The 18,311-nt window shown below is 42.9% G+C and overlaps 1 protein-coding gene across 1 annotated transcript in view; it reads left to right on the forward strand.

The window, feature by feature from the left end:
• AKIRIN1 (akirin 1) overlaps positions 1–18,311 on the forward strand; it is a 110,880-nt gene that overhangs the window by 44,979 nt on the left and 47,590 nt on the right. Inside the window, exons 2-3 of the mRNA XM_086956429.1 lie at positions 4,670–4,813; positions 5,677–5,808. Coding sequence (XP_086812555.1) covers positions 4,670–4,813; positions 5,677–5,808 — 276 coding nt within the window. The remainder of the gene's footprint in view (positions 1–4,669; positions 4,814–5,676; positions 5,809–18,311) is intronic.

The raw sequence follows: 18,311 nt of genomic DNA on the forward strand, positions 1-18,311 counted from the left end.
TGGTGGTTGGGGGGGGGGGGTGTGGGTACGGGGGATGCCAGGTATTGATGAGGAGGACCCTAATAAAATTGGTTTTATATGGCTTGGGTTTAGTGAAATTTCACATTTTACAGCCCACATTGTAGTAAAGTGCTTCCCAAGATAGACCTTTCTACTAGGAGTGTATATAAGGATCTGCGAACGATATATACTTCAAGAGGCGCAGAAACGGGACAATTCACTGAAGCTGTTCACGCAATGCAGGGCTCTGAGGAAGGGTTCACGCCGAAATGCATACGCCACCATTGCTTTGTCTGCCTAATAAAGCCGGTTTTTCTTTGGAATCCCATCTGGCCTCTACCCTTTCTTGATTGGAGGCGAGTTTTGCGATGTTTTATGCTCCAGCCAGAAGAGTATTTCAGAAGGCCCTGCTGCAGCAAGCGACCTGGACATTTTCTGGCACACCTTCGCTGAGCTCAGCGATGTCATGACTCTGGGCACCGAGAGTTCCAGGATCCACCTTCTAGTTCAGGACAGCATGGGTGGAGCGAGGTATTCTACCTCCAACAGGACGCTGTAGCCTACGGCTGTCCCTGCCTAATTTGCTTACCTGGACTTAGAGGTAGCAGCGGACCGAGGGGACCCAAGGAGGAGCTGGTGGACTTTGGCAGATTCCGGTGCACAGCCTCGCTTCCCATCTGCACCAACTGGACATTGCTCCTGTTATCCATTCAAACATCCCCCACACTGCTGACCCAGATGCACTCACTCTTTGCATTCTGGGAGTTGGGGTCCGTTCATTTTTGCTACAACCAACAAGTGAGCTAATCCAGCTAGGCAGAGGAGTTTCCGGTCTTATACTTCAAGAGGCGCAGAAACAGGACAATTCACTGAAGCTGTTCACGCAAAGCAGGGCGCCGAGGAAGGCATCACGCCTAAATGCATACGCCACCATTGCTTTGTCTGCCTAATAAAGCCAGTTTTTCTTTGGAATCCCCTCTGGCCTCTGCCCTTTCTTGATTGGAGGGGAGTTTAATGAGTTTCACCCACAATATGAGCAGGAAAGAGGTCAATTTTCTGGACCTTAGGGTCTTTGTTGACTCAGGCTCAATCCAAACCGCGCTTTACAGAAAGGAAACAGCGGGGAACTCTGTTATGCATGGACTGAGTAGTCACCCCGGAACCCTCGTGAAAAGTATCCTCTACGGGGAACTGTTGAGAATAAAACGCAACAGTTCCCTGGATAAGTACTTTGAGAAGGCAGCTGAGAAAAGCATAAAACGTTTTAAACCACGTGGCTACTCTCACACGGTGCTCAAACAAGCAAAAGGCAAAGTATTAGCCACTCACAGGCAGACACTCTTGATTGAGAGGGAGAGTAGAGCAAGGAAGGGTGGCAATGGCATAATAAGATTAATCACCAACTATTCGGTGGCAACAAGTAGGTTGAGAGCCATCATGCTAAGGAATATGGGCATTCTCAAATCCGATACTGTTATCGGTTAAGATCTATCGGATGATCCAATTAGAACGTTCAGGAAAACTAAGTCCCTGAAGGACAAGCTGGTAGAAAGTCATCTGTCCAAAGAGAGATCTAAAGCAGAACTACACGCCATGCATGGGTCATACCCATGTGAGAAATGCATGGCCTGTAGTACGAGTCAGATAATGTTATCATACCTGGTACCTCACAAGGAGGCCAAGATCAGAATCCCTAAATTTATAACCTGCTCTACCACATATGTAGTGTACTGCCTGAAATGTCCTTGCGGACTCAGCTACGTAGGAGCACATCCAAAGCGGTGAAGCTAAGAATACTAGAACACCAACGGCCCATCGCTAATAAGGATGAGAACTACCCGATGACCCACCATTTTGCCACGCATCACAATAGCGATAGGACTCTTTTTAGCTTTCATTAGCCTAGACTGCATCCCACAAGATTTGAGATGGGGTGACTACAAGCGGAAGCTAAGACGCTTGGAGTCGATATATCATTGAACTCCAAACGAAGTCACCTGGAGGTCTCAATGCGGGGGAAGAATTAACATGGCACCTGTAATCAATAATCAAAGAATGTTACTATGAGCTGTGTCGATACCAGAGTATCTATTATGAATGAATTGAAGAAACCAAGGTAGTAAGGAGTCAGGGGATTATATGATACATGATATAATGCATACTTCCATTATTGACTAGAACAGACAGTGATTCCAGAAACTATGAATAGTCTAAACCATTCACTGTTTGCCCATCCAGGTGGTTGCGAGCTTCAATAAAATTAGATCTTCCCAGTGACATATCTCTACATGAGAAAATAACCCAGGTGCATATCAGACACTGAGGGATTGTGATATATTAACCAGTTCAGATGCACTGAATCGAATGTCCTGCAACTATTTCCCATTCCAACAGTAATCTGAACTTGATATACCTGAATTGATGAAATTGTAATTTTGGTTTTTGCCATTTCAAGATGGCGCTTATGATTTGGACCGCGGTCTGTTTTTTATTTTGATTATGATTGCCTTTATGAACTTCCACCTCACCGCCAGTTGACACTGACGAAGGCAAGTGCTGAAACGCGTCTGTTTCATTGTTTGTTTGTGCAATAAACCCGACAAGGTTTAACCTACTACTAGTGCTGGTGTGTCAATTTTTTTGGCAGTGGAGCAAGAATATCTATCTTTCTATCTATCTCTAAAATATTGAATTTTGGAGAAATAGTGTTTTCTGGGAGACCATTGTGGAGGAAATGGTCATGCTCTGGGGTGTTGCCCTGCACCTTATTGGACAGGAGTGCCCTTCTGTGTGACCCCAGAGAACACTGAATAGGTATCTGAGAAGGGCAGTGCATCTCCGCTCTCCTGCTTGAAACTGAGAGAAGACGGTTTGCCAAGTTTGAAACTTGATTTGCACCATCAGGCCCTGCATTCTGACTAACTGCGCCTACTGCATTATCTGGAACTACAGCCCTCTGCATGTACCTTGTTTCAAGAGGAATAAAGAGTGGGCTCCCTGAAAGCTACAGGTTAACAGAGCTCACCTGCATCAACTCCACCAAGATTCCCCTGCATGGAGTGTATCCAGTGGACCTTTAAGGGTGTTGTCCAGGTGCATTGTGAAAATTGGCGTCTCAACCTTTCATGGACCATCTTGGAGATTCCAGACCCTTAGATTGTGTTTTGAACACTTTGGACCGTCAAGAGGAACTTTAGGAACAAGTTCCAGAAGTTTGAAAAAACGTATTGAACGTTTGTGAAAAATCTCCAGTGGGTGAACGGACTCTCACAGAAAGGCTATCTGGCAAACCCTCACGGAATCCCGCATGTTGGAGGAGGCTGCACAACGTCTGGTGAGAAATCCTTCTGAAAAGTTTCTAAATGTGAAGGTGAACTTGACAGGGGCCTCGAGCTTAGTGTATCCGACCAGGACTCCATCGTGGTCAGCCTCAAACTTTGACTTTGTCTCTTTCAGAACGACCAAATGTCTCGAAGTGGGACTATCGGTTTCTAAGCACTAGTAAAGTGTTTGCTCTTTAAAAATTCATATCCCTGGTTCCCTAAAGTGGATTTATTTTCGTTTTGTCATTTTAGCTCTAAAAATGTCCTATTTTTATAAACTGGTATTGGATTTTTATTGTGTTTTAAATATTTGCTGAATTTGTTTTTAAATGATTTATATACCTTTCTCTGAAGATAAGCCTGCCTGGTCGCAGCCAAGCTACCATGGGTTGAGCATGGGAATAATTCTTTGAGACCTATTCTAAGCCCTAGACTGTTGGTGGCCTTATTGCCAATGGCAGATGCATATTTGTCACTATTAATAACCCACTTTCCAACAGTCTGAGAAAAATATGCCAGTCATTGATATCTTTTTTACCAACATTCTCAACATTGAGCATACAGTTGTCACAGCATACCTCAACATTGTATTTACTGATATTGAGATAGTCATGCATTCCTAGATCATGGCATACATAAACATTGTTCTGGTAACAGCATTGTTATGCGTGCATGGCGGGGATGTGGAATTCCTATAGCCCAACGCCCAGGACATATTCTTTGAGGTCAAGGGTAATCCGTTTTCATGTGTATTTTGTCAAGTACGTCCAACCCCTACAGCCCAAACCCTGTGGATGTCAGTTTACAGTATCACATTATGGATCAGGGAAGGGCATTGTCTGCAATTAAGGTATTTTTGTTGTCCATATGGTAATGCTAGTCAAGTTTGTATTCATGGTTCATTACTGCAAAGCCTTCATAATTAGGGTGAACGTTTTAAGTAAATGTTGTAAGCTCCGACTGCACTACTGATTGGTTCCAGTACAAAAATGTGTACACACGTTTTCAAAAATTAGCAATATGGGCTATGTATAATGCTCCTAGAATGCTCTCTGATTGGGTGCAATTATTTGCAGAAGCTTAAAAGCAAGATTGATGATATTGTCTCTACCAGATAATGCATTACCACAGGTATGTAACGTGTTCATCAATGGCAATAGGGCTGCATTGGCAAAGCCAATGCTTGTTTTTTTTGATAATGTAATATGCTCATACGAATAATGGTGGAAAAGCTTTGAAATTAACTCATTGAAATTACATTAATTGTTATCTATGTAAATTTCTTCTGTAATTTTTGTGCAAAATTCATGTAAGGATTGTTATATACATCTAATTCTATTCAACAGAGCAAATATTTGAGAACATAAAACAAGAGTACAGCCGCTACCAGAGAAGAAGACAGCTGGAAGGTGCTTTTAATCTAAGTGAAGCATGCCCTTCAAATGAAGTGCAACCCCACTGCTCATCGCTTGCAGCACCTAGTTCTCCAGGTATTTCTTTTGCATATTAATTTAACTTGTAATACAGTACATTTATATCATTCTGTTTGCTGTATTCAATGGACCTAACATTTGGTATCCATCTAATATCCGTCGATCGGTTAGTCTGGCATTTAATACTCTGTTTCACATTGATGCAAAATGATTGTTGGCTTATTGAGGAGTCCTTTTTCTTAATTACTTTGCCACCCTCCATTGGACACATGTACGTGCCACACCATGGGAGTGAAAATTAATGTAGCCAAATTCCACTCTTATATATATATATTTATATATATATATATATATATATATATATATATATATATATATATATATATATATATATATATATATATTTTATGTATATACCGGCTGTGCTAGTAAACACAGTGTCACCCATTTATAATTAGAGTGTTCATGGAAAACATGTCATGGCATAACATGCTTGCAGAGTAATATGCTGTTTATTATCAGTTGGACGAGGACATCGTAACCGCTCGAGGCTTTGCCTCTTGTGAGTTATGGCCCTCCCCAAACTCATCTGTGAAAATATATACGATAGTACACTTTGCACACCTGCATATTTACTATATAATTCACTAGTTTTGATTTTACCGAAACGAGTCATGGTGGCACAGCACGACAAAATATAAAGAGATACTTGCACAGAATAAGTAGTCCGTTCCCTTTCTGGTTCCCGGGGCAAGAGATCGTTGAAGAAAAGTGGGGGGGGGGGGGGGGGTGTTGAGATTGAATAACGTAACCTCTTTGAAATTCTTATTTTTTTTAACTACTTGGACTTGATACGTGTGTGACATTCGTTCAACATTTGAAAATAGAATATCAGTGATGGTGTCTTCCTTACTCTCTAGGCACATCTGTAAAAAAAGACCAGCCCAGTTTCACTTTAAGGCAGGTTGGAATTTTGTGTGAGCGCCTTCTTAAAGATCACGATGAAAAGATCCGAGAAGAATATGAACAAATTCTCAATTTAAAGCTAGCAGGTTAGTGATTTTTAATCTAGTCATTTATCTAATGTGTATATTTTATCTCATTTGAAATTTCGCTCCATGTGTGTCTTTTTGGCTGTCCCTGTGAAACAATCGAATTTTTGGATTGAGCAATCCATGTGGACTAAATGAGAAAAGTGTTCTTCATTTAAAAAATATGAGTCTGCTTCATGAGATGGTTGCTTGCTTCAGGATGATGGCTAGATGGACAGACTGTCTATTCACCTGAATTGCAATACCTTGCATGAGAAATGCATAATCCACTTCTGGCCTACCAAGGTACCCTCCACCTACCCATGCTCATGCCCTCCTGCATCCTGGCCCGTCCGCGTTCTTTTTGGCTTCAGTGTGCTTACTTTTTAAGCAATCCAAATACTCCTGCTACGTCGTTGTTCCGCTATAATGTTGTCTGACGTTGCTTTCAAAAATTTCCTGGGTTGCTAGTTGCTCATATACTGAAAACATGTTTTCAAGACATCAGGAAATTCTAGGCCGTCATGTGCAGCCCCTGCCAGGAGATCCATACCTACAGTTGATTTTCTTTTAGTTTGGAGATTTGGATGGTAGGTCAATGCTGAAAGTTAATTTTTAATTTCAGAGTTCCTAATAATTTACAGGGCTTCATCATACCCAAAACAGTGGTTCAAGGGATTTTTTTTTTCTTTTTAATTTTAAATAAAACTGTTAATCAACTTCCCTTTCCAGATATTTTGTATTCTTGCTCAGTGCATACTGTCTTGTCCTAATATTTTGGTGCAAATATTGTCTAAGGTCATGTGGTTGCAAGAAATTTGTTAACCATAGTAGTACCATCTGCTTTACCAGTTATTAAAATCACAGTCCTAGTTGGCCAATTAAGTAACCTAGAGATAACCAGCAAAACAGACGATAATTGCTCAGCTCTAAGATTTGCTGGTGCCGCCTTCAGTAGCCTCCCCCTCTGCCAGCGGTTCACGAACATGTACTATTGACTAACCTCCTGGGTTGTAAAACTCTTGCTTCAATGCTTTTGTTTGCACAGATGAGGGAGAGCATTCTAAATGTCTTGTATATGTATATGTATATGTTTTCAGTAAATGCTTCAAAGCTCTGGAACTCTCTTCCGATCTCCCTTCGCTCAGAACCTAACATTCTGCCTTTCCGGAAAAAACTAAAAACACTTCTCTTCAGTAGATAACTCAGCCCCCTGCCACATACACCTGTCGCTCATAAGCGCTAGGACGCCTGCAGGTAGCTATCGCGCTATACAAAAACTAAATCCAATCCAATGTAACAAACTATGTATAGTAAAAAAGACATAATGAAAGTATATTTTAAGAAAGGAGCAGCCGTCAGCAACTTGTAACTGCTGGTGCCAATTATTATTTTTTCCCTAAATAAAAAGTTACGAGGAGCAAGAGAGCAGTGTTTGAGCGGTGTTGAGAGAGAGAGAGTAGAAAAGTAAACACCACCAAAGCAAAGGTTAATAAGTTGAGCAGGAAGGGTGTGATGGGGAAGCAATGTATGAGCTACGGAGATGTAAGTGGAAAGCGCATACAAGAAAATGAGCAAGAAAGGCACATCCACTGCCATGGAGGGCTTAAAGGAAAAAATATATATATATATATCCACGGATTCCTTTCGAGTCAGGAAAAGGATGACAAGCCACACCACCAGGTACCGGAAAAGTTGTTTATTTCAGGGCATAAAGAAGACGCGTTTCGAGCTCACGGGCTCTTGGTCACATGACCACCATTTTTTTTAAACCTTATTTAAATAGTGAAAAAATAATAGAAAGGGAAGAAAGTTTTCCGTGTTTACAAACATCACACGGAAACTTTACTTAAAAGTGCAATTTCTAAAACGAAAACAAACTGGTTTGGAGTTACAAATAATGCACATTTCCCAAATGTTTGGTTTTAGATAGTTTGTTAATACTCAGTCAATTTACAAACTCAGGAAAAAATAGCGCACAAAGCGCATAGAGGTATAGTACCCATATGATTCTAATGAGGAGACAGGTTTGGAGAAAAGGAGGAAACGAGAGGAGTATAATCGTGGTATTAAGAAGTTGAGAATGATTGGTAGATTATACATCAGAATGATCAGAGATAAGTCAGAGGAGGATGTAATCATTGATTAGAAAACCAAGTCACTTGGGTCTAGTGCCCATTGCATCATGCCTCCATATAAATCAGTATCAGTCTCATGAGTCTATGTAAGACAGTGGATAGCTATAGTCTCTATCTGGTCTAAATAAGGCGAATTAAACTATTTATGAATTTAATAATTTCCCAAAATATTCTATCCCGTGCTCATAGTTGTACTTTGTTATTTCTCGTGTAGCAGTAGTGCTCATAACAGTAGTCACTATTAGTGGTTTGTTGCTTCTTATCAAGACGAGGTTTATCACTATAGGGAAAGTAAGAAAAAATGGAAAGAAAAATACATTAGTTCAATTGCAAATATAATACATATAGACTGTTAAGACATAATAGTATTTTTCACATCGTTCTCCTCTCTCAACATTTCAACCTGTCTCATTTGCTTAATTCATTTGATTAAATGTGAGACTTTATTGACCAAACATTATTAGAATCTAAATCATATATATATATATATATATATATATATATATATATATATATATATATATATATATATATATATATATATATATATATATATATATATATATATATCCTTAATTAAGCCGTACAATGATAAAACTCAACCAATCAGAAATGTTTGAGGCCGAAATGCTCCTGGGCTGGATAAACATGAATTGGGAAAAGCAAGAAATATATATTTCCTATACCACTAACCAACTGAATCGTCAGTAACACAACTCAAATCCACAACATACTTAACTATATCCCATCCAAACACACACTTCCCATCCTAACAAACCCCTTTTAGTCATTAACAAACCAATTCTCAACCTTCCATCATTTCTCTGACCAACACCCTCCTCTTCTTTCTACTACAACACTTACACTCCACCACACATATTAACACCTTCGGTGCTCATGACTGCTCCTGGCCGTCATAAATCACAGTGGGCGTGTGCTCCTGACGGCCGGGAGCCGTCAGAACGTTGCCGCTCCTCCCATATGCTAATTCCTCGCCTGTGAGGGAGAATTAATCCGTAGGCGGAGTTCTGATGGCACCCAGCCATCATGAGCACACGCCCACTGTGATTTATGATGGCCAGGAGCTGTCATAAGCACCGCAGTGCCATGTCCACCCCCTCATAATACTTACCATCACAAAATACAACCATACACCCATCTTTCAAACTACACAAATGAACAAACTCTAGTGCCAAGCTTTCTTTCTTCCACGATATCGAACACATACAGAGCAACTCTCTCCTATTCATCTCTCATCCATTGGATAATTTAGATCCTTACTACATGACCCACATGCTACACCATCACCCCTAACTCATACGGTTTTCTCCCTAAACACACACAAACAATATAAACAACGTGCCACACCTCACAACTTTGCTTCTCCAGGTCTACTGCACAACAAGGTTACACCACAAAAACAACACAATGCATCAACTCAACCTCCAACACCGCCTACACATTCAGACCTATCAAAATGCCTCCTTAGCCTGCTGGACGAGGAACACAATACAGAACAGCTACACTATTGCTATCCTCGTACAGCTAAAACCAGCGCGGACACCTGCTGCAAGCCAACAAAATACTGCTCACTCTTCTACAAAACAAAGTCAGACTATCGCCAAAGCACATTCTCTAAACTGTCTACTAATAAATGCTTGCTCACTCTAAAAACCAACCTCACCTCCACGACCTTCTCACTGATACAAAACTAGACCTAGTATTCATAACTGAATCATTGTTGGGAGATGATATGGCATGAAACCGTTCCTCTAGGCTACCAAGTGATCACCCAAAATTACATAGTCAAAAAAAGGAGGTGGCCTAGCTGTGGTGTTCAGGCAAACATTATATATCACTAAAGTTGACGACGTCTCCAATAAACAATTGCGAGGCTCTTTTCACCAGATGCAATCCTACACTATCTTCCTCCTGTAACTTCCTACTCCTTTACAGACCTCCACTTAGCAATGTGACATTCCCAGACATGGTTTCAGTCATAACACTCCACTCCAACCTATGCATTTTGGGTGATATTAACATTTGGTTTGACAAGCCCAATATGCCCCACTCAAACAATAATTGCTGGCCTAGACGCACTGAACCTGCATCAGATCATCCACAAACCCACACAACGCTGGACAAATCCTAGATGCCATTTTTGCTAATACCAAACTGGTTACCTTTCAAACTATAACTCCGGTCACATGGTCAAACCACCATTTGCTTGCTTTCCAATATAAAACAACACTAAGCGATGCACCTTACGTGCATCCACCTATTGATCATGGGACAAACCCAATTTGGAACACTTAGAACTACAACTAACATCCAGTACAGATCCAGAAACAATAAATTCTGTTAAACTGAGTGGCTACAGGAAGCTTTAAATATCCTGATACCACTAAAAACCTCACAACTGAACAAAATTAAACAAGCACCTTGAAGGATTACAGAGATAAGACTAAAAATTAGAACAAACTAAAAATAAATTAGAAAGCGGCTCAAAACAAACGCTAATCAGGACAAACTTCGCCTACAGAAAACTAACAGATTATACAAGTCCGCTATCAAAAAATATACTATTCAGACAGAATTGAAAATGCTAAATGTGCAAATAAATTTTATAAAATACTCCAAGAATTTCTTAAATCAAATTGTCTAGAAGGAGCTCAACTCATTATTCAAGATTTCACAGACCAACTGGCAAATCATTACATGATCAAAGCAGACACATTGGTACTCATACCTAAAACAAAGACAAAGCACCAGCGCTGACCCTTTTACAAAACAAAAATCCAAGAATACTGTAACCCAGCCTCTCTGTTCCTTCCAACACATTTCAAACAATGGATTTATGGACCTGGTCAAAGCAAGCAGGCCTGCCGGCATCCCTTCTGACCCGTATCCACCCCAAACCATCAAGACAATTCTTCTAACAACCTCTGCTTCCACTCCAATAAGAAGAATCAGCAACAACTCATTAACTACCAGAATGTTTTCAGAAAAGAACTCAAGTCATACATACACCCATTACTGAAGAAAACCAACTTGGATCCGCTGGGGTTGCGTTCTTATTCTATTAGGGCTACAGCAGCAACCACTGCATTGGCACGTGGAGTCCCACATCTTGATATCTGCCAGGCAGCAACATTCACATCTCTGCACAAGTTTACCAGACATCACTGCCTGGACAGCCAAGTCCAAAGGGACGGCTATTTTGCCCTATTGGTCCTCCAGGACTTTCTCGTCTGAACTTGGTTCCCAGACCCTCCTCCAGGGATGATATTGATGGGGTATCCATTCTAAGGTAAGGAACAATGTACCTATAAGACACGTGTTATTTGTAGATTCCTTACCGCCTCCCCGCTCTGCGAACCGATTTCCAAGGAATAGTGACTCCCTTACAGGGCCATAGCTGTGGCGCACCAGTGGTCCGTGTCTTACATGGCTCTGCATTTCTGGCATGGAAAGTCGTGTCAGAACGAACGTCACCACGCAGGGGGCGGTGTCTAAGTAGACACTGCGACGTCATCCTGCAGACGACTGATGCGGAGTCCACCAACACCACCTACCAACGTGCAGGGGTACTGAATCTACAACTAACATATTTCTCTTACAGATACATGATTACCGAAGGTAAGTAATTTGTTCTTCAGAAAAGTTTCACTTTTGAGTGAGCATTTAAGTGTTGAGTAAAGACTGGGCGTTTTAGATCATTTCAGAAATGTGTTGCTTTTTCTTTGAGGAGGCCAATGTGAAAATTGTCAAACACAAGTCCCCATGAAAGCTTCTCCGAAAATGTAATGTTACAATATTGTATAGTGTTGACTAATGCTGCATCTATTTTTTTGTTAAGCTTTTTGTATCAGAACATACAACACTATAAAACAGTTTTGTCTCCGTTTGACTTAATTGCCCCAGTAAGTACCCCGGACCGAGGCTCCCTTCTGCCTTCACACGTCCGTCAACAGTTGAAAATTCACACTGCTTGTTCACCTTTGAAGCAGCTTTGTAAAATCCAAACATAGTCACTGGGTATCGTGAAGGAAGACTACTACTTTGGCTTCAGAAGGTTAAGGCCAGGAAGGAGATCCTCTCAAGTGATAGTGAGGAGGAGACATCTTCGTCTAGGAGATCTCAAAAAAGAAACCTATCTCCTCAGGCTCATGCCTCAGGTGAGAGACATGAGAAGGCCCCTAAAAAGTCCACTCCAGGGTCTTCAGGGCACAGTGCCTCAATCTCCTTCAGGCAAAGCTAAGGAGAAGAAGGGTCATGCTTCGAAGGTAAAACAAGTGAAGAAAACTACCTTCAAAAAAAGATTACTATCAAAAAGCCATCCTCCACACCTTCTGAGGCGAAAGAGAAAAAATCTACACCGTCGGCGGGAGCGTCGACGAGGAAAATGACATTGCCGACAAACGGTATCGTCGTCGACTAAGCAGGAGGTACAGGCTTTCTAAAGCTTTATCGCAGTCGACACGTTGACGACAGCGGCGACGATGACCATGGCTACATTCACATAGTCGACGGGATCGTCCACAGGACCGTCGACTAGGGGGAAAAATGGCCTGGAAAAGAACAATCGCACCAGAAATTACATCTCCAAGTGGGGTGTCTCCATTAGTTCCTTCTCACCTTCTAGAGGAAGAGGATGAAGAAATGACTACGGACCAATGGGTCCTCAACATTATTCAATTCGGCCACACTCTAGAATTTCTACAGACGCCTCTTTGTACACCACCGGTGCACAGAAAGTCAATCATTTGCATCAAATCCGGAAGAAGATTCGGACAATGCTCCGAAAGGGAGCAATAGAACCGGTGCAGTACTCCCAAAAAGGAAAGGGGTTTTACTCCTGATTTTTTTCTAGTCAAGAAGAACATCCTCCAATGGCGACCTATTCTGGATCTCAGATCCCTAAACACCTATCTCAAAAAGCAGTCTTTCAGGGTGGTTTCTCTTCAGGACATCCTTCTACTATTAAACCCAGGAGATCATATGACCACTTTAGATCTACAGGATGCGTACTTTCACGTCCCATCCATCTTTCACACAGGCAGTACCTTCGGTTTATGGTAGCCGGAGAACATTACCAATTCAAGGTACTGCCATTAGGCCTGAAGTCCGCGCCAAAAGTGTTCACAAAATGCCTGGCTCCAGAGGCGGCTGTTTTAAGGAAACAAAAACCTAAAATATTTCCTTACTTGGGCGACTAGTTAGTCAAGGCACCATCAGAAGCACTAGCCCGAGCGTCAAACAAAGGCTTGCATAGATTTGTTTGCCAAACTCGGTTTGACTCACACAAGAGGGAAAATCATCCCTTCGACCCACAAAACTGATCACTTTTTTGGGAGTAATACTAGATACGGAGAGAACCAAGGCGTTTCCCTCTAAAAAAAGACAGCTGAAGATCGTGTCTCTCTTCCAAGACTCTATAAAAAGAAAGTATCTTTCAGTACGCAGGTACAAGTCATTACTGGGAATAATGTCATCTTGCATTCCCCTCGTGTCTCACTGCAGGTTAAGAATGCGACCTTTGCAAGAACAGCTCGATCTACAATGGGGTCAAGCGGAGGGATCCTTCGAAGACTTAGTCCAAGTAACACCAGGTCATGGTTCAAGCAGCGACATGTTGGACACAATAGGAAAATGTCTCTCGGTCTTTCATACCAGCTCCATTGGTAGTGACTACAGATGCGTCCCTAGAAGCATGGGGAGCATTTCTTCAAGACCTTCAAGTCAGCGGTCGTTGGAAGTTGCACGAGCAGCAACTGCACAAACTTGCTGGAGCTCAGGGCAATCCGCTTCGCATTACAGGCTTTCCTGCCGAGGATAAGGGGTTCCTCGGTGTTGATAAGAACGGACAACACAACAGCGATGCACTACTTAAACAATCAAGGAGAAACAAGATCTCTCTCCTTTCTCAAGAAGCCCAGAGAATATGGGAATGGGCGCTACAGCTGAACATCTCCCAGGGGATCAAAACATCAAGGCGGACACTCTCAGCAGGCTCAAGTAGTCCTGCCACGAGTGGGAGCTGGACCAGGGGATCCTAAATTTTTTTTTTCGAAGATAGGGAAAACCAACAGTAGACCTCTTCGCCACAAGGGAGAACAAGAAATGCTGGTTCTTCGCAAGCTGACTTCCCCAGAGGGGATCTTGGAGGAATGCGTTTTCGATGGCATGGTCCGGGGTATTTGCCTACGTTTTTCCTTCAATTCCTTTCCTGCCGCAAGTGCTTGTGAAGATCAAGAAAGAACCGTGCAGGCTGATCCTGATAGCCCCATGGTGGCCCAGACAACACTGGTTCACAGAACTGCTGCTGCTGTCGGAGGCCTGTACAGTTCGTCTCCAAACAATTCCATCACTTCTGACAATGTCCCATGGACAAGTGCTCCATCCGGACCCGAGATCCTTTCTCCTGAGCACTGTGAATTTCAGCATCTAGATATCTCAGAAGAGTGTAAAAACATCCTGTCAAAAGCTAGAGCGGATAGTACCAACAAAACCTACAGGATGAAGTGGAAAAGGTTTTGTCTCTGGTTTCAGAGAAGTAAAATTCATCCTCTAACTGCAGCACCTAATGAAATGATCCCATACATCTTACTTTTAGCCAAATCGGGATTGGCTCACGCTTCTATTAAGGTGCATTTAGCCGCTATATCCTGCTACAGAAGGTCTGCCTCTGGCCCATCCTTATGGTCGACGAGGATCATCAAACCATTTATGAAGGGATTGCTCAGTTTTTCCTCCAATAAAGCCTCCACCCCCACTTTGGTGTCTAAACATAGTCCTGTCACAATTATTGAAGCAGCCTTTCGAACCTATACACAGGGCAGATATTAAATTCCTATCATGGAAGGTGGCGCTTCTCATCGCTCTAACGTCAGCGAGACGAGTTGGAAAACTAGGCTCTCACAATTCAAGCCCCTTTTTTTGCAATTTAAAGAAGACATGATCTTAGGACTAACCCAAAATGTATTCCTAAAGTTCCAACTGACTCATTTAAATGAACCATTAGTCTTGAAACGCTTCTGTTCGAGGCATATGAGCTGCAGATCCTACATTTAGCAATAGATCGCCACCTGGTGCTGGGCTCGGATGATTGCAGGTTGTTGTCTTCTTGGAAGAAGTCTTTTGTAGTCACGAGATGGGTGACTCCTCCCTTGGACAATACTGCGCATGGTCATCGACTCCATCCTCAGATTGTTTTTTTCCACCACTGGGTTCGGGTGAAAGTTTTCCGCTCCGGCTAGAAAAATATTTTTTCAACTTTTTCGAAGCGAGAAACTTCAAACAAACTTCTTTCGACACCGAATAGACTTTCGACATCACCAGCTACATTCCGGTGCGTCGACGCGGGCCGTTGGGCCCATCGGCACCGTGCGGCCTACGCCTCAATGACAGAACTCCATTTAAGAGATGCCCAGTATGTCGAGCAAAATTCCCCCATAGCGACCATCACGAGGTTTGCAACCTCTGGCTCTCGCCAGAACACGACGAGTCGACCTGCACAGCTTGTGCCTCCTTCCGATCGAAGAAGACCATTCGGGATCGGAGGGCCCGTCGACACGAAATGAGGAGATCAGCACCAGCACCGGAGGCCATCTTTGAAGAGATAATCGTCGGAAGAAGACGTCTCCGAGGACGAATATCCAATCGAAGATATCTCCGAGGACGAGGCTCCACTCGGCGCAGAGGAGAACTCTCCAGATCTCCAGATAATATCGGGGGCAGAGGATTCGGACAATTCGATCCCATCTCGACAACCTGTGAGTACATCTGCCCCTGCACGACAGACATTACCCAAACAGAAGGCAACGGTCAGCACTCCGCCCAATGGGGCCCAGTCGAGACCGACATTTACCCTTTAACGCCCCGACTTCGGGCCCGGCTCCGAGGAAAGAGAATACGCCTTCCGGTGCCTCGTCACGGAAGAAACACCATGTGCCAGTTACACCTCCTCCATTTGCACCAAAAGATCCTTCGACACCGAAGGACTCGTCGGCACCGAAGAAAAAACACCCTTCGGCGCCCAAAGAGAAGGACACTTCGGCACCCATACCATCGGTGCCGAAGCCAAAACATGTACCAAACCCGAAAGCTTCGACTCCGAAACCTTCTGGTTCAAAAAACAAAGAGGGGAAGCCAGTTTCTGGCGCCACAAGCCCAGCAAAACCTGTCTCCAAGCCGTAACCTCTAATATCGGTACCGAAGACCCCAGATAAGGCTAAAAAACCTTCGGCACCGAAAACCTTGCCAAAAGACTCAGCTACTCCTCCTAAGGCAAAAAGCACTAAACAACCTCTATCGGCTCCGAAAAAATCGACGCCGAAGATTATAGAAGAGGAAGAACAGTTCAGACCAGATCCTAGACAGAAAATGGTCCATATTAATCCAAAAACTGGACATGTGGAAGCAATCCCTTATAAGAAGAGACCAGCAGACACACCATATAAAAACAGAATTTACTGTTTGTATCCTCTGCATAAAGTATAGGACTGCAAAATGTGTAGAACCTTTTCAACCAAACGCCTAAAAGACAGGGTAGGTTGCTTTTTTGGTTACAGAGACTTAAAAATAAATCTGATGTAGTCGATGAGGAAAGTATTACCTCTCAAACCTCTCGGCAAAAACATGAAAGGAGAGAGAGGTCACAGGAATCTCCTGAAGGCCATAAGAAAGCTTGCATAAAGTCTCACCATGAAGGTGCAAGCTTCTCACAAAAAAGGAAACCGTTCATTTCCTACTGAGGAAAAATCCCATCCGGCCTCAAAACATGAAAAACCTCTTCAGAGCCTTCTATAATGAAGATTCAGATCACTAAAAAACCCTTGTCGTCGACTGCACAGTCTTAGATATCAGAGTTGATGCGAAAGCCCCCATCAGAGCGTATTTCTCCTTCATCGTTGTCACCGTTCTCATCGTCGAAAAAAAAAAACACTATTGCAGAAGATTAACTGTCAACCGACGCTCCACCTTACCTTACCGCCGGTGAAGGTACCTTCATCACAGATTAGCCCCTCATTACCGACAACCTATTAGTCTACGACAACATCCTAGTCGATGGCCGTGAGTGTATCATCTGCATTGAAGGAGGCTACTTCGCCATTAATTCCCATCGTCTTTGATACTGACAACAATGCCTACTTCACCTGGCTTAAAACGCCCTTCAGTGTTGCAACTTACCCCTCTTTATGTTTCATTGGCAATCCCGTCAACAAGGCGTTTTCTTCAGAACCCTTCTGTGGTTTCACCTTTACCCCCTACAACTTTCTTGAGTCAGGTGATGGTCTGTTGGACCCACACATAGTCCTTCGCAACTTAATGTGAAATATCAAGAGGATAAGTATGAATAGGAGGACTATTATCTACAGGAGTTTCATCACAGCATGCTAAAACCTTACAGTATATGGAACCCTGGTTCGCATTGCTGTAGCATTGGTTCAGGCTTTGCAAGCCATGTTACAGGATTATTGCACTCATTTCCCTTCATATGTGGGTGCGTGTCCACCTCTGCCAGCTTCTCCACCACTCATGCCTCCTCGTACACCTAGAATGTTGCCGGGAACAGATATTATTCCTCCGCGGAAGGATGTATCCTCTGGTGACGTAGAGGACGATGAAATTTGGAGTGCTAGACAGCTGGTAGTGATTGGTAAGAATACATCATTTACACACCTGCTTCTCCAACTCTTCAAACAGCGAATTCTCTGTCTGAGGACATATGTGGTTTCCACGAATGACTTGAAAGAGCTGCCTTGGTTTCAGCTGCCCATGAGTCAAGCAGTCTGACATCTTTCTTTAATTTTAAAGAACCGTCACAAAAAGCTGTAAGGGCAATACCTTTAACTAACCATATTTGGGAGGAAGGAGTTTGTCACAGTACCACCTCCTCATCCACCACAAATATCTCTGCCATCTCATCTTTGGTTATTCAGAAAGGAACCATTGAGAGAGTTCCTCACTCAAAGAGGAATGGGCTTCTACTCCTGCTTTTTTCTGGTAAAGAAAGTCTGGAGAATGGCATCCCATTCTGGACCCCGGAAAGCTCAACAAATACCTACAGAAGAAATCCTTCCACGTAGTAACTCTCCAGGAGATAGTACAGTTGCTGAACCATTCAGATTTTCTTGCCAGCATCAATCTACAGGATGCATATTTCCATATTCCTATCCATCGCAAACACCATAGGTTTCTCTGTTTCAGTGTGGCATGCGCTCCCTATCAATTCAGAGTCCTCCCCTTCGGTCTCCGCTCAGCTCCTCTACTATTCACCAAATGTCTTGCTCCTGTGACAGCACACCTAAGATACTGGGTCTACAGATCTTCCCGTCTCTCAAAGACTGGTTGGTGAAAGCATGTTCTCTTCACCAGACTTCG

The sequence above is a fragment of the Lissotriton vulgaris genome, chromosome 2_1, assembly GCF_964263255.1.
Source record: "Lissotriton vulgaris chromosome 2_1, aLisVul1.2, whole genome shotgun sequence".
Taxonomy (NCBI): domain Eukaryota; kingdom Metazoa; phylum Chordata; class Amphibia; order Caudata; family Salamandridae; genus Lissotriton; species Lissotriton vulgaris.